General features: G+C 35.6%; 1 protein-coding gene across 2 annotated transcripts in view; it reads left to right on the top strand.

The window, feature by feature from the left end:
• Positions 1-13,858, top strand: part of CD109 (CD109 molecule) — a 142,764-nt gene that overhangs the window by 112,300 nt on the left and 16,606 nt on the right. For both annotated transcript variants that reach the window (XM_079146499.1, XM_079146498.1), the window contains exons 25-29: positions 983-1,064; positions 3,863-4,091; positions 5,060-5,225; positions 7,000-7,190; positions 7,609-7,764. In XM_079146499.1, coding sequence (XP_079002625.1) covers positions 983-1,064; positions 3,863-4,091; positions 5,060-5,225; positions 7,000-7,190; positions 7,609-7,764 — 824 coding nt within the window. The remainder of the gene's footprint in view (positions 1-982; positions 1,065-3,862; positions 4,092-5,059; positions 5,226-6,999; positions 7,191-7,608; positions 7,765-13,858) is intronic.

The following is a 13,858-nucleotide window of genomic DNA, read 5'->3' as shown; positions in this document are numbered from 1 at the left end:
TTAAAGATTATTGTGGAACATAGTACCTTTTTTTCTTTATGGGTTTTGTTTTATTGTAACTTATTCAGATACTCAGATTGAATGTTTATTGTGGAAAGACTCAAGGAGGAAAGTTTGGGACTTAATGGCAAAAGCAGATTGTTTGGTGGATCCTTTGTGTTTGGCTTATGATTTCTCAGTCATTGGACTTGGTCCTGTATGTATTACTTTGCAAATATGAAACAACTGCATTTGATTTGAAATCGTTTGTTTGCAAATATGAAACATCTGCGTTTGTGAAGGCAGATATTTGAGCCTAAACATCCCTCTCCAATTCTTACTTTTAATAGTAATATTTAAGTTTCATGACCAAGTACTTTTTTTAGTGGAAATGTAGAATTGCTGTGGTAGGCAGACCAGTTGATTTTTTTGATTTTCCTCAGTTAGCCATGATAAAAAAAAATTAAGAGATGTTGTCTTAGATTATATAGCATTTCCTCCCATCTGTTGCTGGCCTAAGAATAGAAAGTATTTTTACTTTCTTTTGGGGTCTTATAAACTTTAATTATGATACCATAGGTAATATATATATATATATATATATATATATATATATTTTTTTTTTTTTTTTTTTTTTTAGGCATCAAATATTTTTAGATGACTAAGCACAAAAACCATTGTGGTGAACACTGGAGGGTTAAATAAAACTCTGCCTTTAATTTGCTTGCTTTTGAAGGTCTTGAAGTGTTGTCTATGCTGTGGTATTCTTTTGGATTTAACTTGGGGATATTATAGTTCTTATTTTCTGCATTCTGCTTCAAAAGTCCTAGTATTTTAAATTTCCTCTAACACTTAACATAGTAAGTACTCATGATTAGGTGTTGGTTCATGTTTTCTTCTTTCCATTTCTCTGCTCCATTTTCTCAATACAGAGTCATTATTAGAAACTTTGATTCATGGCAAGTTGATTACATTGAATAGTGGTCCATTTCTGTGTCTTCAGGTTACCAGAGGGAACTTCTCTACCAGAGGGATGATGGCTCCTTCAGTGCTTTTGGTAATAATGACCCTTCTGGGAGCACTTGGTAAGTGCTTTTGACAATCCAACTCATATGTCATGGAATGGGCTTTTACCAGGTCACACTGGCCATGGAATTGATAGACATGTTTCTGTGTATAGACTTGGCAGCTGCTTTTCCCATAGTCCCATAAAAGGGATTCTTTTTAAAGCATGGTTTAAAACATTAATAAATCAAATACTTTTTATTTAGAAAAGATAAATTGCAATTTCTCTTTTGTGGGAAAAACAGCACTAAAAGTAATAATGCTTCTGACAAGGAAAATTGATTATTGTGACATAGTTTTTTCCATAATCTGATGTGATTAGTGCAAGTGTTTTGTTAATACAGTCTATGTGGTTTCTTTAAGTTTTTTTTTTTTTTTTGAACAAACAATGATTGAATTAAGTAATGAGCATTTCGAGTTTCCTCTTGAATGAATCTCAATGTGACTGATTTTGGGTAGTTAATCTGTCTTTGCACTATCTTCAATTTCATATTTCAGAACAAAATTGACTGTGTCAGTCAACTTTCTGTCACTGTAACAAAATACCTGAGATAATCTACTTATAGAGAGAAAGATTGGACTGGTATATAGCTCAGTGGCAGAGCACCTACCTAGCATGGTCCTGAGTTTGATCATTATCACTGAAAAATAATGTTAAAAGAACGTATTACAAAGCTTTTTTTTTCTTTCTTTCTTTCTTTTTTTCTTTTTTTTTTTTTTTGGAAGGTGGGGAGAGGAAGAGTGGGAGAGGGAGAGAGAAAAGAGAGAAAAGAGATTTTGGCTCATATTTTTGCATATTCTAGTCCATGGTTGGCCCTTTTGTTTTGGGTCTTTGGAGAGGCAGCACATCATGGCAGAACTATGGCAGAACAAAAGCACTGACCTCCTGGCTGGGAAGCAAAAAAGAAGGAAGAAGGAGTCAAGGTCCGACAGTCCCATTGGATCCATGCCCCAAATGATCTAAGGACTTCCCACAAGGCCCCACCTCTCACCAATGGTTCTACCACTCCCCAGTCCCCTTCTGGGGACCAAGTCTTTAACATATGTGTTGGAACACAAGATCCAAACTATAGCAGTAAATCCTAAATCTCAATAGCATATCAACAATGGTCTATCTCTTGTTCTTGCTGCATTTCCATTGTGGGTTAGCAGGGGACTCTGCTCTCTGTGCTTCTGCAGCCAGCAACTCACCATCAGGACAGGAGGCTCTAGGCTTGCCACCGCCCTGAAAGAGAAGGCTGGAGTATCTAGCACTGACAATTGGATGCTTTAGTCTAAGTGTAATATTTCTACTCACTTTATCATTATCAGAGCTGGTCACATGCCATTCCTAACTTCAAGGGGGCAGGGAAGTGAATTCCTCTGCATACTCAAAGTAAAGGAAAACTGGGTATTATTGAACATTAATATTCGAAGGAGAACTTGATATTATTGAATATTAGTAATATTTTTCAAGCTAAACCTTTCATAAGATGAAATAAATCTGCTTCAAATTTTCTCTTATCACGTCAGGTTATAGATCCATAAATAGAAGATTTTGTACATCCTTTTTACTTTAATATAGTGTTCTGTATCAGGGTTGGCAAACATTTTCTGTAAAGGGTCAGACAGTAAATACTTCAGATATTTTGGGCCACATAGTGTCTCTGTTGCATAAACCTCACCTCCTTCCCTCCCCACCTTCTTGTTTGCCTTCCTTCCTTCCTGTCTCTCTCCCTTCCTTCCCCCCTTCTTCCCTTCTTCCTCCCCCTCTCTTCTGTTCTCCTTCTCTCTTTAAGAATCATTCCTAGATATTGGCATTATTGACAGCTGTGTGTGGGGGGTGCAGACAGAAACATGCCCTGGGTTGTTTTGCCTGAGGGTCAGATTTGGATCAAGCAGATGGGGTCTATGTGCTGCAGTACTGTAAGAGAGAAAATGCCCATTCCCCTCACTTAGAGGACCTCAGTTAGCTTGTGAACTGTACATCCTTCATCCATAGCTTTATACTGAGTCATATGTGTTTAAGACTGTTGGTACATGTGTAGAGGAATACAATGATGAGTAACCTTGAACAATTCATGTAACTCTTTTGGAGTGCCAATATTTCAATCTATAAAATGATGAGACTGGATTAAGTGGTTTCTGTGGGGGTCCTCTCTGCCACATCCTGCGTAGAGGAGAAAAGGGTTAACTGCCAGAGGAGAATGTTGGCAGTATCTCACTCAGTTACCCAAAAAACTTAATCTACTCAATAAGCAAAACACATAAGAGCCAGTACTCTTTTCAAATGAGAGGAGGCATGACGGGTCTGGCCATACCAGCTCTGGCCTCTCACAACAACTACTCACCCAACTCTCCTTTATTTATAACAGACAGGTAAAGAGGGGCCAGAACCAGGAGGAGTTTCTTCTGTGAGGGACAGGATAGGGTGGAGTTAGGGAAGCCATTCTCTTAGGGGGAAAATTCTAGAAGGAGACAGGGAACCACTCCCACACATCGCCACATGCTTCCTGGCAGTTCCTAGAAGCCAGGCCTCTGAGTCCCATGGCTTAACCTAGTCTGATTCTGCTAAATAAGGACGGCTTCCCGAAGTTTCTAAATTCCTTTTCAAATCTGATATTTTGTGACTCAACCTGAAATTTCTTGGCCATGCTCAAGTAGAAACCAGTTCTACCTGCTAGGCAGTTATTTATTCATGTTGTCTCTCTTCTTTCTTCCCTGCTTTTCCTTTTCAGAAAAGTTTTTTGGTGGGAAAAAGAATTGTTTTTTGCTTGCTCAGTGTTACTTGGAGAACTTTGTAAAGTGTGTTTTATGTCTTTCCTTCCTTTTCACCAAGGTTGTCAGCTTTTGTTTTAAGATGTTTCCTCGAAGCTGATCCTTACATAGATATTGATCAGAATGTGTTACACAGAACATATACTTGGCTCAGAGGACATCAGAAATCCAATGGTGAATTTTGGGAGCCAGGAAGAGTGATCCATAGTGAACTGCAAGGTGGCACTAAAAGTCCAATAACACTTACAGCCTATATTGTGACTTCTCTCCTGGGATACAAGAAGTATCAGGTACTTAATCAATAATAAATGACAGGTAGGAAATCCAAGGAAGGTAGATTTTGGTGGGTCAAATATATGTCTGGAGGCTTAAAGAGTTTTGCAATTTACATTGCTAAGTTTGGAATCTGAATTTGGGTGCCCTTGCTTTTCATTTGTGGCCACATTCCAATATCTGAGTATAAAAATATTAAATCACTTTTTGGAAGAGGAGAATTATAAAATATTTTCTAACATAGGTGTTGTCCTTGTTATTAGTGAGGGAAGTCAATACCTATTTTATTATTGTTAGGGAAAAGAATATTCTTAAATCTTGGGAATGTGTTCTAGCAAGATGAGGTTGTGAAAGATTTTTTATTTTTAAAATACCATGGAACAATTGCAATGTCAGTTGACGTAGTGCAAAGCACACCCATATTCTGAAAAGACATTCTTTCGGCATGGTTGCTTGCATGAGAATGAGTGTGCATGGAAAGTTCTGCTCATGAGCTTAATTGTGCTCCAGAACTGTCTTGCTATTTGACATCTTACTGTTACTGTCAATTGCATTTCATAAGATCAATACCTATTCTCTTTATTAAACTCCTACTGTTTTCCTAGCCCAGCACTAGTCATAATCTTTCCCCTGAATTTAGAGATTCACTATCTGAGATTAAATCTGAGAAATATCTTTCTTAAGCTATATTTTCTTTTCTTATCTGAGTTTATGATACTCAAACAGTAGCAAAAGCCCTACTTTTTATTTCTTATTTTTTCAAAAGAATTGTTCCTATTTAATTATAACAACTGAAAGCAGTATTATTTTCAAAATGCATAGCAGATCTTTAAATGTCAGTGAGCACTGTTGGTTCTTATTGCCTAGGTCAAGATTAGGTGCTTAAGAAATATTGAAAAAATTTTTTGAATGTATATTTCAAAGTACTTTTTGTTTTACTGTGTGGTTATGGGTTGAGTAGTAAAATATGCATTTTTCCTTCAAGCCTAATATTGATGTGCAAGACTCTGTCACATTTTTGGAGTCCGAATTCGATAGAGGAATTTCAGACAATTATACTCTAGCTCTTATAACTTATGCGTTGTCATCAGTGAGAAGTCCTAAAGCAAAGGAAGCTTTGAACTTGCTGACTGAGCGTGCAGAACAAGAAGGTAATGTGTGCACTGGATTGAGGTTGTTGGGCAAAAGCCTTATGGAATATGTAAATTAAGTGAGAAGATTTTATAAGATAAGTATGAAGTTGGTTACATTTACAAAAATGAAGCAGAAGGAGTTCAGGATGGGCCTGACATGGTAATGATGCCTCTAGCCTCCCTGGGAGTTGTCTGTAGAATCTTGGGGCTCAGGTATGTCCTTCTTTTAGATATGTTCTGCTGTATGTCATCACTTACCCTTTAAGTTTCTGACACCATTTTTGACTTGAAATGTTCCTTAAGACCTTGGGTTCTGGAGAGACTTGGGTTCAAATCCTAATTCTGCAACTTACCTTTAAGAGGCCCCGGTTTCCCCACCTGTAAAGTGGGAATAACACCTGTATTAGGATTGCTGTGAGAATTAAATGAGATCTTGTGCAGAGCCTGTCTTGTAGCAAGTGCTCAAAAATACAATCTAAATGCAAGTATCAAAAAATGCTGCAAATGCACAATTCACAACAGCCAAATTATGGAACCAGCCTAGGTGTCTGTCAACAGATGAATGAGCAAAGAAAATGTAGTATGTATGTGTGTATACACACACACACACACACACACACACACACACACACACACAATGGAGTTTTGTTCAGCTATAAAGAAGAAAAAAATTATGTCATTTGCAGGAAAATGGATGGAACTTCAGAGCATTGCTAGGTGAAGTAAGTTAGACTCAGAAAGTCAAGGGTCATATACTTTTCTTCATATTCTGGAAGTTAGAGAGAAAAAAGGAAAAGGACTGGGGAGACTCTAATGAAAATAGAAGGGAGACCTATAGAGTAGAGGAAGAACACTAGAGAGAGGGAGAAAGGAAGGAAAGGAAAGGTTCTGGAGAATGAAGTTGACCAAATTATGGTATGTGCTTGTGTGAATATGTAACAATGAATCACACTATTATGTAATTATAAGGCATAATTATAAAAATATAATAAAATAAATATAATAGTAGTAATTATAAAAATAATAAAAGAGGTGCTACTAGTAAGTGGGTTGTGTTTATGACTTCTGATTTTTTTTTTTTTTTTAATGGGGATTGCTTTTCGGCTACAAAAGGACAAAAGCACAAGTGTAGTTACTAACCAAGTGGCTGTATAAAGAAGTTAGATGTACATGTATGTGTGTAAGAGGGAAAGAGAGAGGGGGTGGGTGGGCAGACATAATTTTAAATAATGCTTACTGATTTAAAGTTCTGTTTATTCAAGAAGTGATAAATGTAGAAAGTGTTTACAGACTTCAGAAACTGTGAAAGGTATTAGGAAAAAGGGAGAGATTTCCCAGAATGTGAGCACTAGTTAGTGGCAGATTCCCAAAACAGGATTCTTTCCCATGTGTCCTCAACTATTTGGGGGATGACCTGGTCAGATAAATTATATACATTATTTTCTGGAATATAATGTTTTTTCTTTTATTTATAGTCATTTAGTCTGAAGCCAAACATATGGAATTTCTCTTGGGAAAAATAGTTTCTTAAAGCATCCTTAAATAGAGGCAGTAGAAAAAGGACTAAAATTTCTAAGTGGTAATAGCTTAAAAAGTGGCATATGTAAGTATGTATGTGTGTTTGTGTGTGTCTGCATATACATAATGCTAGCTTGGTACACACATACATAGATTAAAATATATGTATTCTTTAGACTAAAATATTTTTATGCTTATCAAGTAGAACATGGATCTAATGGAATTAAATGTAATTTTGATAGTTAATTCAAACATTAGTCCTTTTCTTTTTTAGAAGGCATGCAATTCTGGGTGTCATCAGTGTCTACGCTTTCTGAGTCCTGGCAGCCACGCTCTCTGGATATTGAAGTTGCAGCCTATGCACTACTCTCACACTTCCTGCAGTTTCAAATTTCTGAGGGAATCCCAATTATGAAGTGGCTAAGCAGGCAAAGAAATAGCTTGGGAGGTTTTGCATCTACCCAGGTGAGAGATGATAGTTTTTCCCCTTTAAATTAGGAACAGAGTTCCTTTTCTTTCTTCATGATTTAATAAAAGTTACCCATTTTAAAAAGTTTGGTATCTTAACTCCAAGACTTAAGATACTCTATTTTTTTAAAATATGAACTTCATATCTGACATTTGTATGGAATAAATTAGTTCCCTATGTGTATTGGCTATTTTGTATCTGTAGTAACTGATAAAAGAGTGGATGCTCAGTTTTATGCAGCAAATGTTTTCTGAGCCTCTGCTATTCTCTGAGCCAGGAGATTTAAAGATGAGTTAGGAAGTCTTCCATTCTCAAGGAGGGTAGATGAATGTACAGCAGGTTTCCTAAATCTGACTACTCTTTGGGAACCTTGATATATACTTATTTGGGCAATCATTTTTCTTCTCTTAACAGGATACCATTGTGGCCTTAAAGGCACTGTCTGAATTTGCAGCTCTAATGAATACAGAAAGGACAAATGTCCAAGTGACTGTGCTGGAGCCAAGCTCACCGAGTCCTGTAAAGTTTCTGATTGATACACACAACCGCTTTCTCCTTCAGACAGCAGAGGTGTGAACAAGGGGTAGTTATTTAAAATTATGTGCAGTTGGTTCTTTATACTGGAATACTGATTTATTTCTAATCTACTGACATAAGCAATGACTTTTTCCAGAGCCCTGCAGAGAGACGGTGGGGGTGCCCTCTTTTGGTTGAATTTTCTGATCTCAGGAAGGGTGAAGGAGATAGGAACTTTGGAAAGAATGGTGGAAAAGGAGAAAACAAAGGGACTTCCACATTGGAAGGGATAAACACGCATTGCATTCCTGTTCTTCGCAGGGACCATGTTAGCTTACTTCATATCTGCTATTGCATTTCCTTATCAAACCAATTCTAAGATAAGTACTTTTATTGCTGTTGTCCATTTGGTAAAACTGAGCCTGAGAGGGATTGGTAACTTTTAAAATTATATTACTTATATAACTGGATGGGTTTCCCTGTGCTTTCTTTTTTTAAAAAGTTTTTTGTTTTTAGTTGTGAATGAACCTTTATTTTATTTACTTATTTATATGTGGTGCTGAGGATCAAACTCAGTGCCTCACACATGCTAGGCAAGCGTTCTACCACTGAGCTACAATCCCAGGCCTCACTGTGCTTTTTTTTTTTTTTTTTTTTGCAGTGCTGGGGATCGAACCCAGGGCCTTGTGCTTGCAAGGCGAGCACTCTACCAACTGAGCTATCTCCCCAGCCCTACTGTGCATTCTTATAATGTATGGAGCTTTGGTCATATTCAGCCTCCACTACTTCCCCCTCACTTTCCTGCCAATTCCTATTAGTTGCTATTCTGCTTCTCAGGTCATCTTTCTTTTTTTTCAGTTTTCACATATGAGAGGAAATGTGTGTTACTTGACTTTCTGGTCTGGCTCATTTTGAGTAACATATCATCTTCCAGTTCCATCTATTGTTCTTGCACAAGACGTGATTTTGTTCTTCTCTAGAACTGAATAACACTCTATTATGTATACTCCATATATTCTTTCCCGATTCTTCTGTTGATGGACACTTAAGCTGATTCCCTATCTTGGTTAAACATGGGCATGCAGGTGTCTCTTATGCTTGCTGACTTCATTTTCTTTGGATACATAACCAGGAATGGTGTAGCTGGATCATATGGTATTTTCATTTGGAGTATTTTGAGGAACCTCCCTACTGTTTTCTATAGTGACTCTACTAATTTACATTTTCACCAACCATGTATAAGGGTTCCTTTTTCTTCTTCATGTCCTCACCAGAATTTTTTTCTTTTATTATCTTTCCCTTTCTCCCTCCCCTCCTTTCTTTCTTTCTTTTTGATAATAGGCATGGTAACTAGAATGAGATGTAATCTCAATGAAGTCTTGATTCACATTTCCTTGATGGCTGAGATGTGGGGCACTTTTTCATATATTTATTAGCCATTTGTATTTATTCTTTTTTGAAATGTCTTTTCAGGTGATTTGCCCATTTATTAATTGGAATACTTATTTTTGTTGTTAACCTTATTGAATTATTTATATATTATGCATATTAAACCTTTGCCAGATGAACAGCTGGTAAAGATTTTCTCCCATTCTGCAACTTATCTCTTCAATCTGTTGAATATTTCTGTAGCTGTGAAGAAGCTTTTTAATTTGATGCAATCCCATTTGTCAACCCTTGTTTTTGTTTCCTGGGCTGTTGGATTCCTACCCAGGAAATCATTACTTGTGCCAATATCTTGAAGTGTTCCCCTGTGTTTTACTGTAGTAGTTTCAAAGTTTCAGGTTAAATTAAGGTCTCTGATCCATTTTGAGTTGATGTTTGTAAAGGGAGAGAGGTAGGGGTGGAGTTTTAGTCTTTTGCATTGTTGATATCCAATTTCCCCAGCACCATTTGTTGAAGAGGCCCTCCTTTAACTTTTTCTGAGAATCATTTAGCTGAAGATATTATTTCTGGGTCCTCCATTCTGTTCTGTTGGTCCGTGGATCTGCGTTTGTGCCAATACCGTATTGTTTTTGTTACTATAGCTCTGTAATATGTTTTGAAATCAAGGTATTTTAATGCCTCCAGCATTGCTTTTTTTTCCCCCAAAATTGCTTTGACTATTGGGATCTTTTGTGTTTACATATAAATTTTCTGATTTCTTTTTCTAATTCTATGAAAAATGTCATGAGTATTTTGATGGGGATTACATTGAATCTGTAGATCACTTTGAGTAGTATGGCCATGTTGACAATATTAATTCTCCCAACCCATGAACATGGGAGGTCTTTTGATGTTCTAATGTCTTCAGTTTCTCTTCAGTGTTTTGTAATTTCATTGTAGAGGTCTTTCACATTGTTAATGAGGTTTATTCCTAGATATCTTAATTTGTGTGTGTGTGTGTGTGTGTGTATGTGTGTATTACGAATGGAATTGTTTGTCAGTGAGTTCATTATTGGCATATGGAAAAGCTACTGATTTCAGTGTATTGATTTGGTATCCACTACTTTACTGAATTTGTTTATCAGTTCCAAAAATCTTTTGGTGGAGTTTTTAGGATTTTCTTTGTATGCAATCATATCATCTGCAAACATGGGCTATTTGACTTCTTCCTCTCCTATTTGTATGCATTTTATTTTTCTCCCACCTGATTGCTCTGGTTAGAATATCCAGTACTATACTGAATAAGAGTGAGAGTGGACACCCTTGTCTTGTACCTGGTTTTAGAGAAAATGTTTTCAGTTTTTTCCCATTTGATATGATGGTGGTCATGGGTTTGCCATAGAGAGTCTTTGTTATGTTGAACCATGATTCTTCTATACCTACTTTATTTAGGGCTTTTTTTTTTATCAGGAAGTAATGTTGAATTTTATCAAAGGTCTTTTCTACAGCTATTGAGGTGATCATATGATATTTATCCTTAATTCTACTGGAGTATTGTATTACATTTATTGATTCGTGTGTGTTGAACCATCCTTGCATCCCTGGAGTAAAGCTGACTTGATTATGGTGTATTATCTTTTTAATGTGCTATTGAATTCAATTTGCAAGTATTTTATTGATAATTTTTACATCTATGTTCATCAAGGATATTGGTTCTTATTGTTCTTTTTTATTGTGTCCTTAACAGGTTTTGGTGGCAGGGAAATGCTGACTTTGCAGAAGAGTTTGGAAGTGTTTCTTCTTTTTATTTTATGAAACAGTTTGAGAAGCATTGGTGTTAGTTTGTCCAAAAGTCTGGTAAAGTTCAGTGGTGAATCCATTTGGTCCTAAGCTTATCTTTTTTTGGAGACTTTTTCTTACAACTTCAATTTTATTATTTTTTATTGACCCACTTAGGAGTTTTTATATTCTCTTGGTTCAATTTTGGTAGGTCACATGTGTCTAGAAATTTGTAAATTTCTTTCACATTTTCTAATTTATTGTCATAGAGTTTTAAAAAATATTCTCTAATGATCCTTTGATCATTTTCTTTTATTGTCTCCTTGTATTGGATCTTCTTTTTCTTCTGGTTAGTTTAGATAAGGATTTGTCAATTTTATTTATCATTTTAAAGGACCAAATCTTAATTTAATTATCTTTTATATTGTCCTTTTAGACTTTATTTCATGTATTTCTGCTCTGATGTTCATAATTTCTTTTCTTCTACTAATTTTAGGTTTGGTTTATTCTTATTTTTCAAAAACCTTGAGATGAATTATCAGATTATCTGAGATCTCAATTTTTTTTATGTAGGTACTTATGACTATGTACTTTTTTCTTAGTACTGATTTTGCTGTATTCCACAGATTTTGGTATGTTTTGTTTCCTTTTTTGTTTGATTCAAGAATTCTTTAATTTCACCTTTGACTTCTTCTATGATCCACTGTTCAATAGTGTGTTTTTCAATCTCCATGAATAATTTCTATAGCTTCTCTTGCTGTTGATTTCTAGTTTCATTCCATTGTGATCACATAAGATGCAATAAATTATTTCAGTTTTTTTAATTTGTTAAGGCTTGCTTTGTAGCCTAATATATGACCTATTCTGGAAAAAATTCCATGTGCTGATGAAAAAAATGTGTATACCACAGCTGTTGGCTGGAATATTCTGTAGATGTCTGTTAAATCTGTTTGATCTATAGTATAATTCAACTTTGATTTTTTTTTTTTTTGTTCATTTTTTTTCCTAGATGATAGCTATATTGGTGAAAGCTATAACTATTGTTGCAGTAGGGCGTCTTTCTCCCTTTATGTCTAATAGCATTTGTTTTATAAAATTGGGTGCCCAACATTCAGTGAATTTATATTTATAATTATTATATCTTCTTGCTCTATTGTTCCTTGAAAAACAGCGGCTGTGTTAGTTAGCTTTTAGTTGCTGTGACCAAAGTACATGACAATGAACAACTTAGAGGAGGACATATTTACTTTGGCCAATGGTTCCAGAGGATTCAGTCCAAGCTTGACTGACTTCAAGGCAGAAACATCATGGTAGAAGGACATGACAGAGGAAAGCTGCTCAGCTCATCACAGCTGGGAAGAAGAGAGAGATACAGGAAGGGACCAGGGACAGATGTAGTCCCCAGGGTCATGCCCCTAGGGAATTACTTAATAAAGCCATTCCCTATCTACCTACAGTTACCGCACTGTAGTACATTCAAGTTATTAAACCATCAAATGGATTCTACTCATGAGGTTACATCCCATATAATACAATCATTTCCTAAAAGGCCCACCTCTGAATCTTACCATATTGGGGACCATACTTTCAATACATGAACTTTTTGTGGGGACATTTCAGATCCAAACCATAAGGGTGTCCTTCTTTGTGTCTTTTTTGTGTCTCTTGATTTTTTCTTAAAGTCTATTCTGTTGCATACAATTATAGTGACACTGCTTTTTGGATTCCATTTGCTTGGAATATCTTTTTCTATCTTTTCACTTTCAGTCTGTATTTGTCTTTGTAGGTGAGTCAGTTTCTTGCATGCAACACATTTTTGGGTCTTATTTCCTAATCCTTTCAGCCCACCTGAGTCTTTTAATTAGAGAGTTAAGACCGTTTATATTCAGTTATTATTGAAAAGTATATACTTGTCTCCATCATTTTGTTAATTTTCCTCGAGTTGTTTTGAATATCTTATGTTTCTTCCACTATTATTCATCATAGATGTTTGATGGCTTGTTGTATTGGTGATGTCTGATTCTTTCCTATTTCTCATTTGTATGTCTGCTTTTCTAGTGGGATTTATTTTTTATGTGCTCTCATAATTGTGTTTGTTTTTCTTCCTCTTCAGGTTGTGATGTTCTCTTAAGTATCTTTTATAATTTTGGTCTAGTGGTCATGAATTCTCTTTGTTTATGTTTATCTTGGAAGGTCTTTGTTTTTCTTTGATTCTGAAGGATAACCTTGATGGGTTTAGTAATTTTGGTTGGCAGTTATTTTCTTTTATTATTTGAAATATACTTTTCTATTCCCTCCTGGCCTTTTGAGTGTCTGATGAGTAATCTGCTGTTAGTTTACTGGTTTTGCCTTTAAATGTCACTTCGCACTTCTTTGTTTTTAGCTTTTAATATTCTCTCTTTGTTCTGTACGTTTGGCCATTTAACTATAATATGTTGTGCAAAGATTCTTTTCTGCTCATGTCTATTTAATTCTAAATGCCCCTATACCTGTATTTCCATGTCTTTCCCAAGACTTGGGAAATTTTCTATAATTATTTCACTGGATAGGTCTGTGCCCTCTATATGTTGCTTTTTCCCCTTGGGTATATCAATTATGTGGATGTTTGATCTTTTAATGGTGACTCAGAGATCTTGTATGTTCTCTTCATTCTTTTAATTTTTTTTTCGTTATTGCTGTATCAATGAAATATTTGGGTAGAGTTGTTTTTAAAATCCAGTATTCTTTTCTTTTAATTGATCTACTCTGCTATCCGGGCTTTCAACTGAGAATTTTATCTGACTTATTGAGCTTTTAATTTCCAACATTTCTATTTGGTTCTTTTTCAGATTCCATTTCTTTATTGAATTGCTCATTCATATCCTGCATTGTTTTCTTCAGTTCATTCATTTGTTAATTTGTGTTTGCTTGGATTTTATTAAGCTTTTCAAAAACCCATTCTTGTGAATTCTTTGTCTGGTATTTCATCCACTTCAATATCCTTGAAATCTGTTACTATGGAGCT

The sequence above is a fragment of the Sciurus vulgaris genome (genome assembly GCF_902686455.1).
Source record: "Sciurus vulgaris genome assembly, chromosome: 7".
NCBI lineage: Eukaryota > Metazoa > Chordata > Mammalia > Rodentia > Sciuridae > Sciurus > Sciurus vulgaris.
This window is presented reverse-complemented; position numbering and strand designations above follow the sequence as displayed.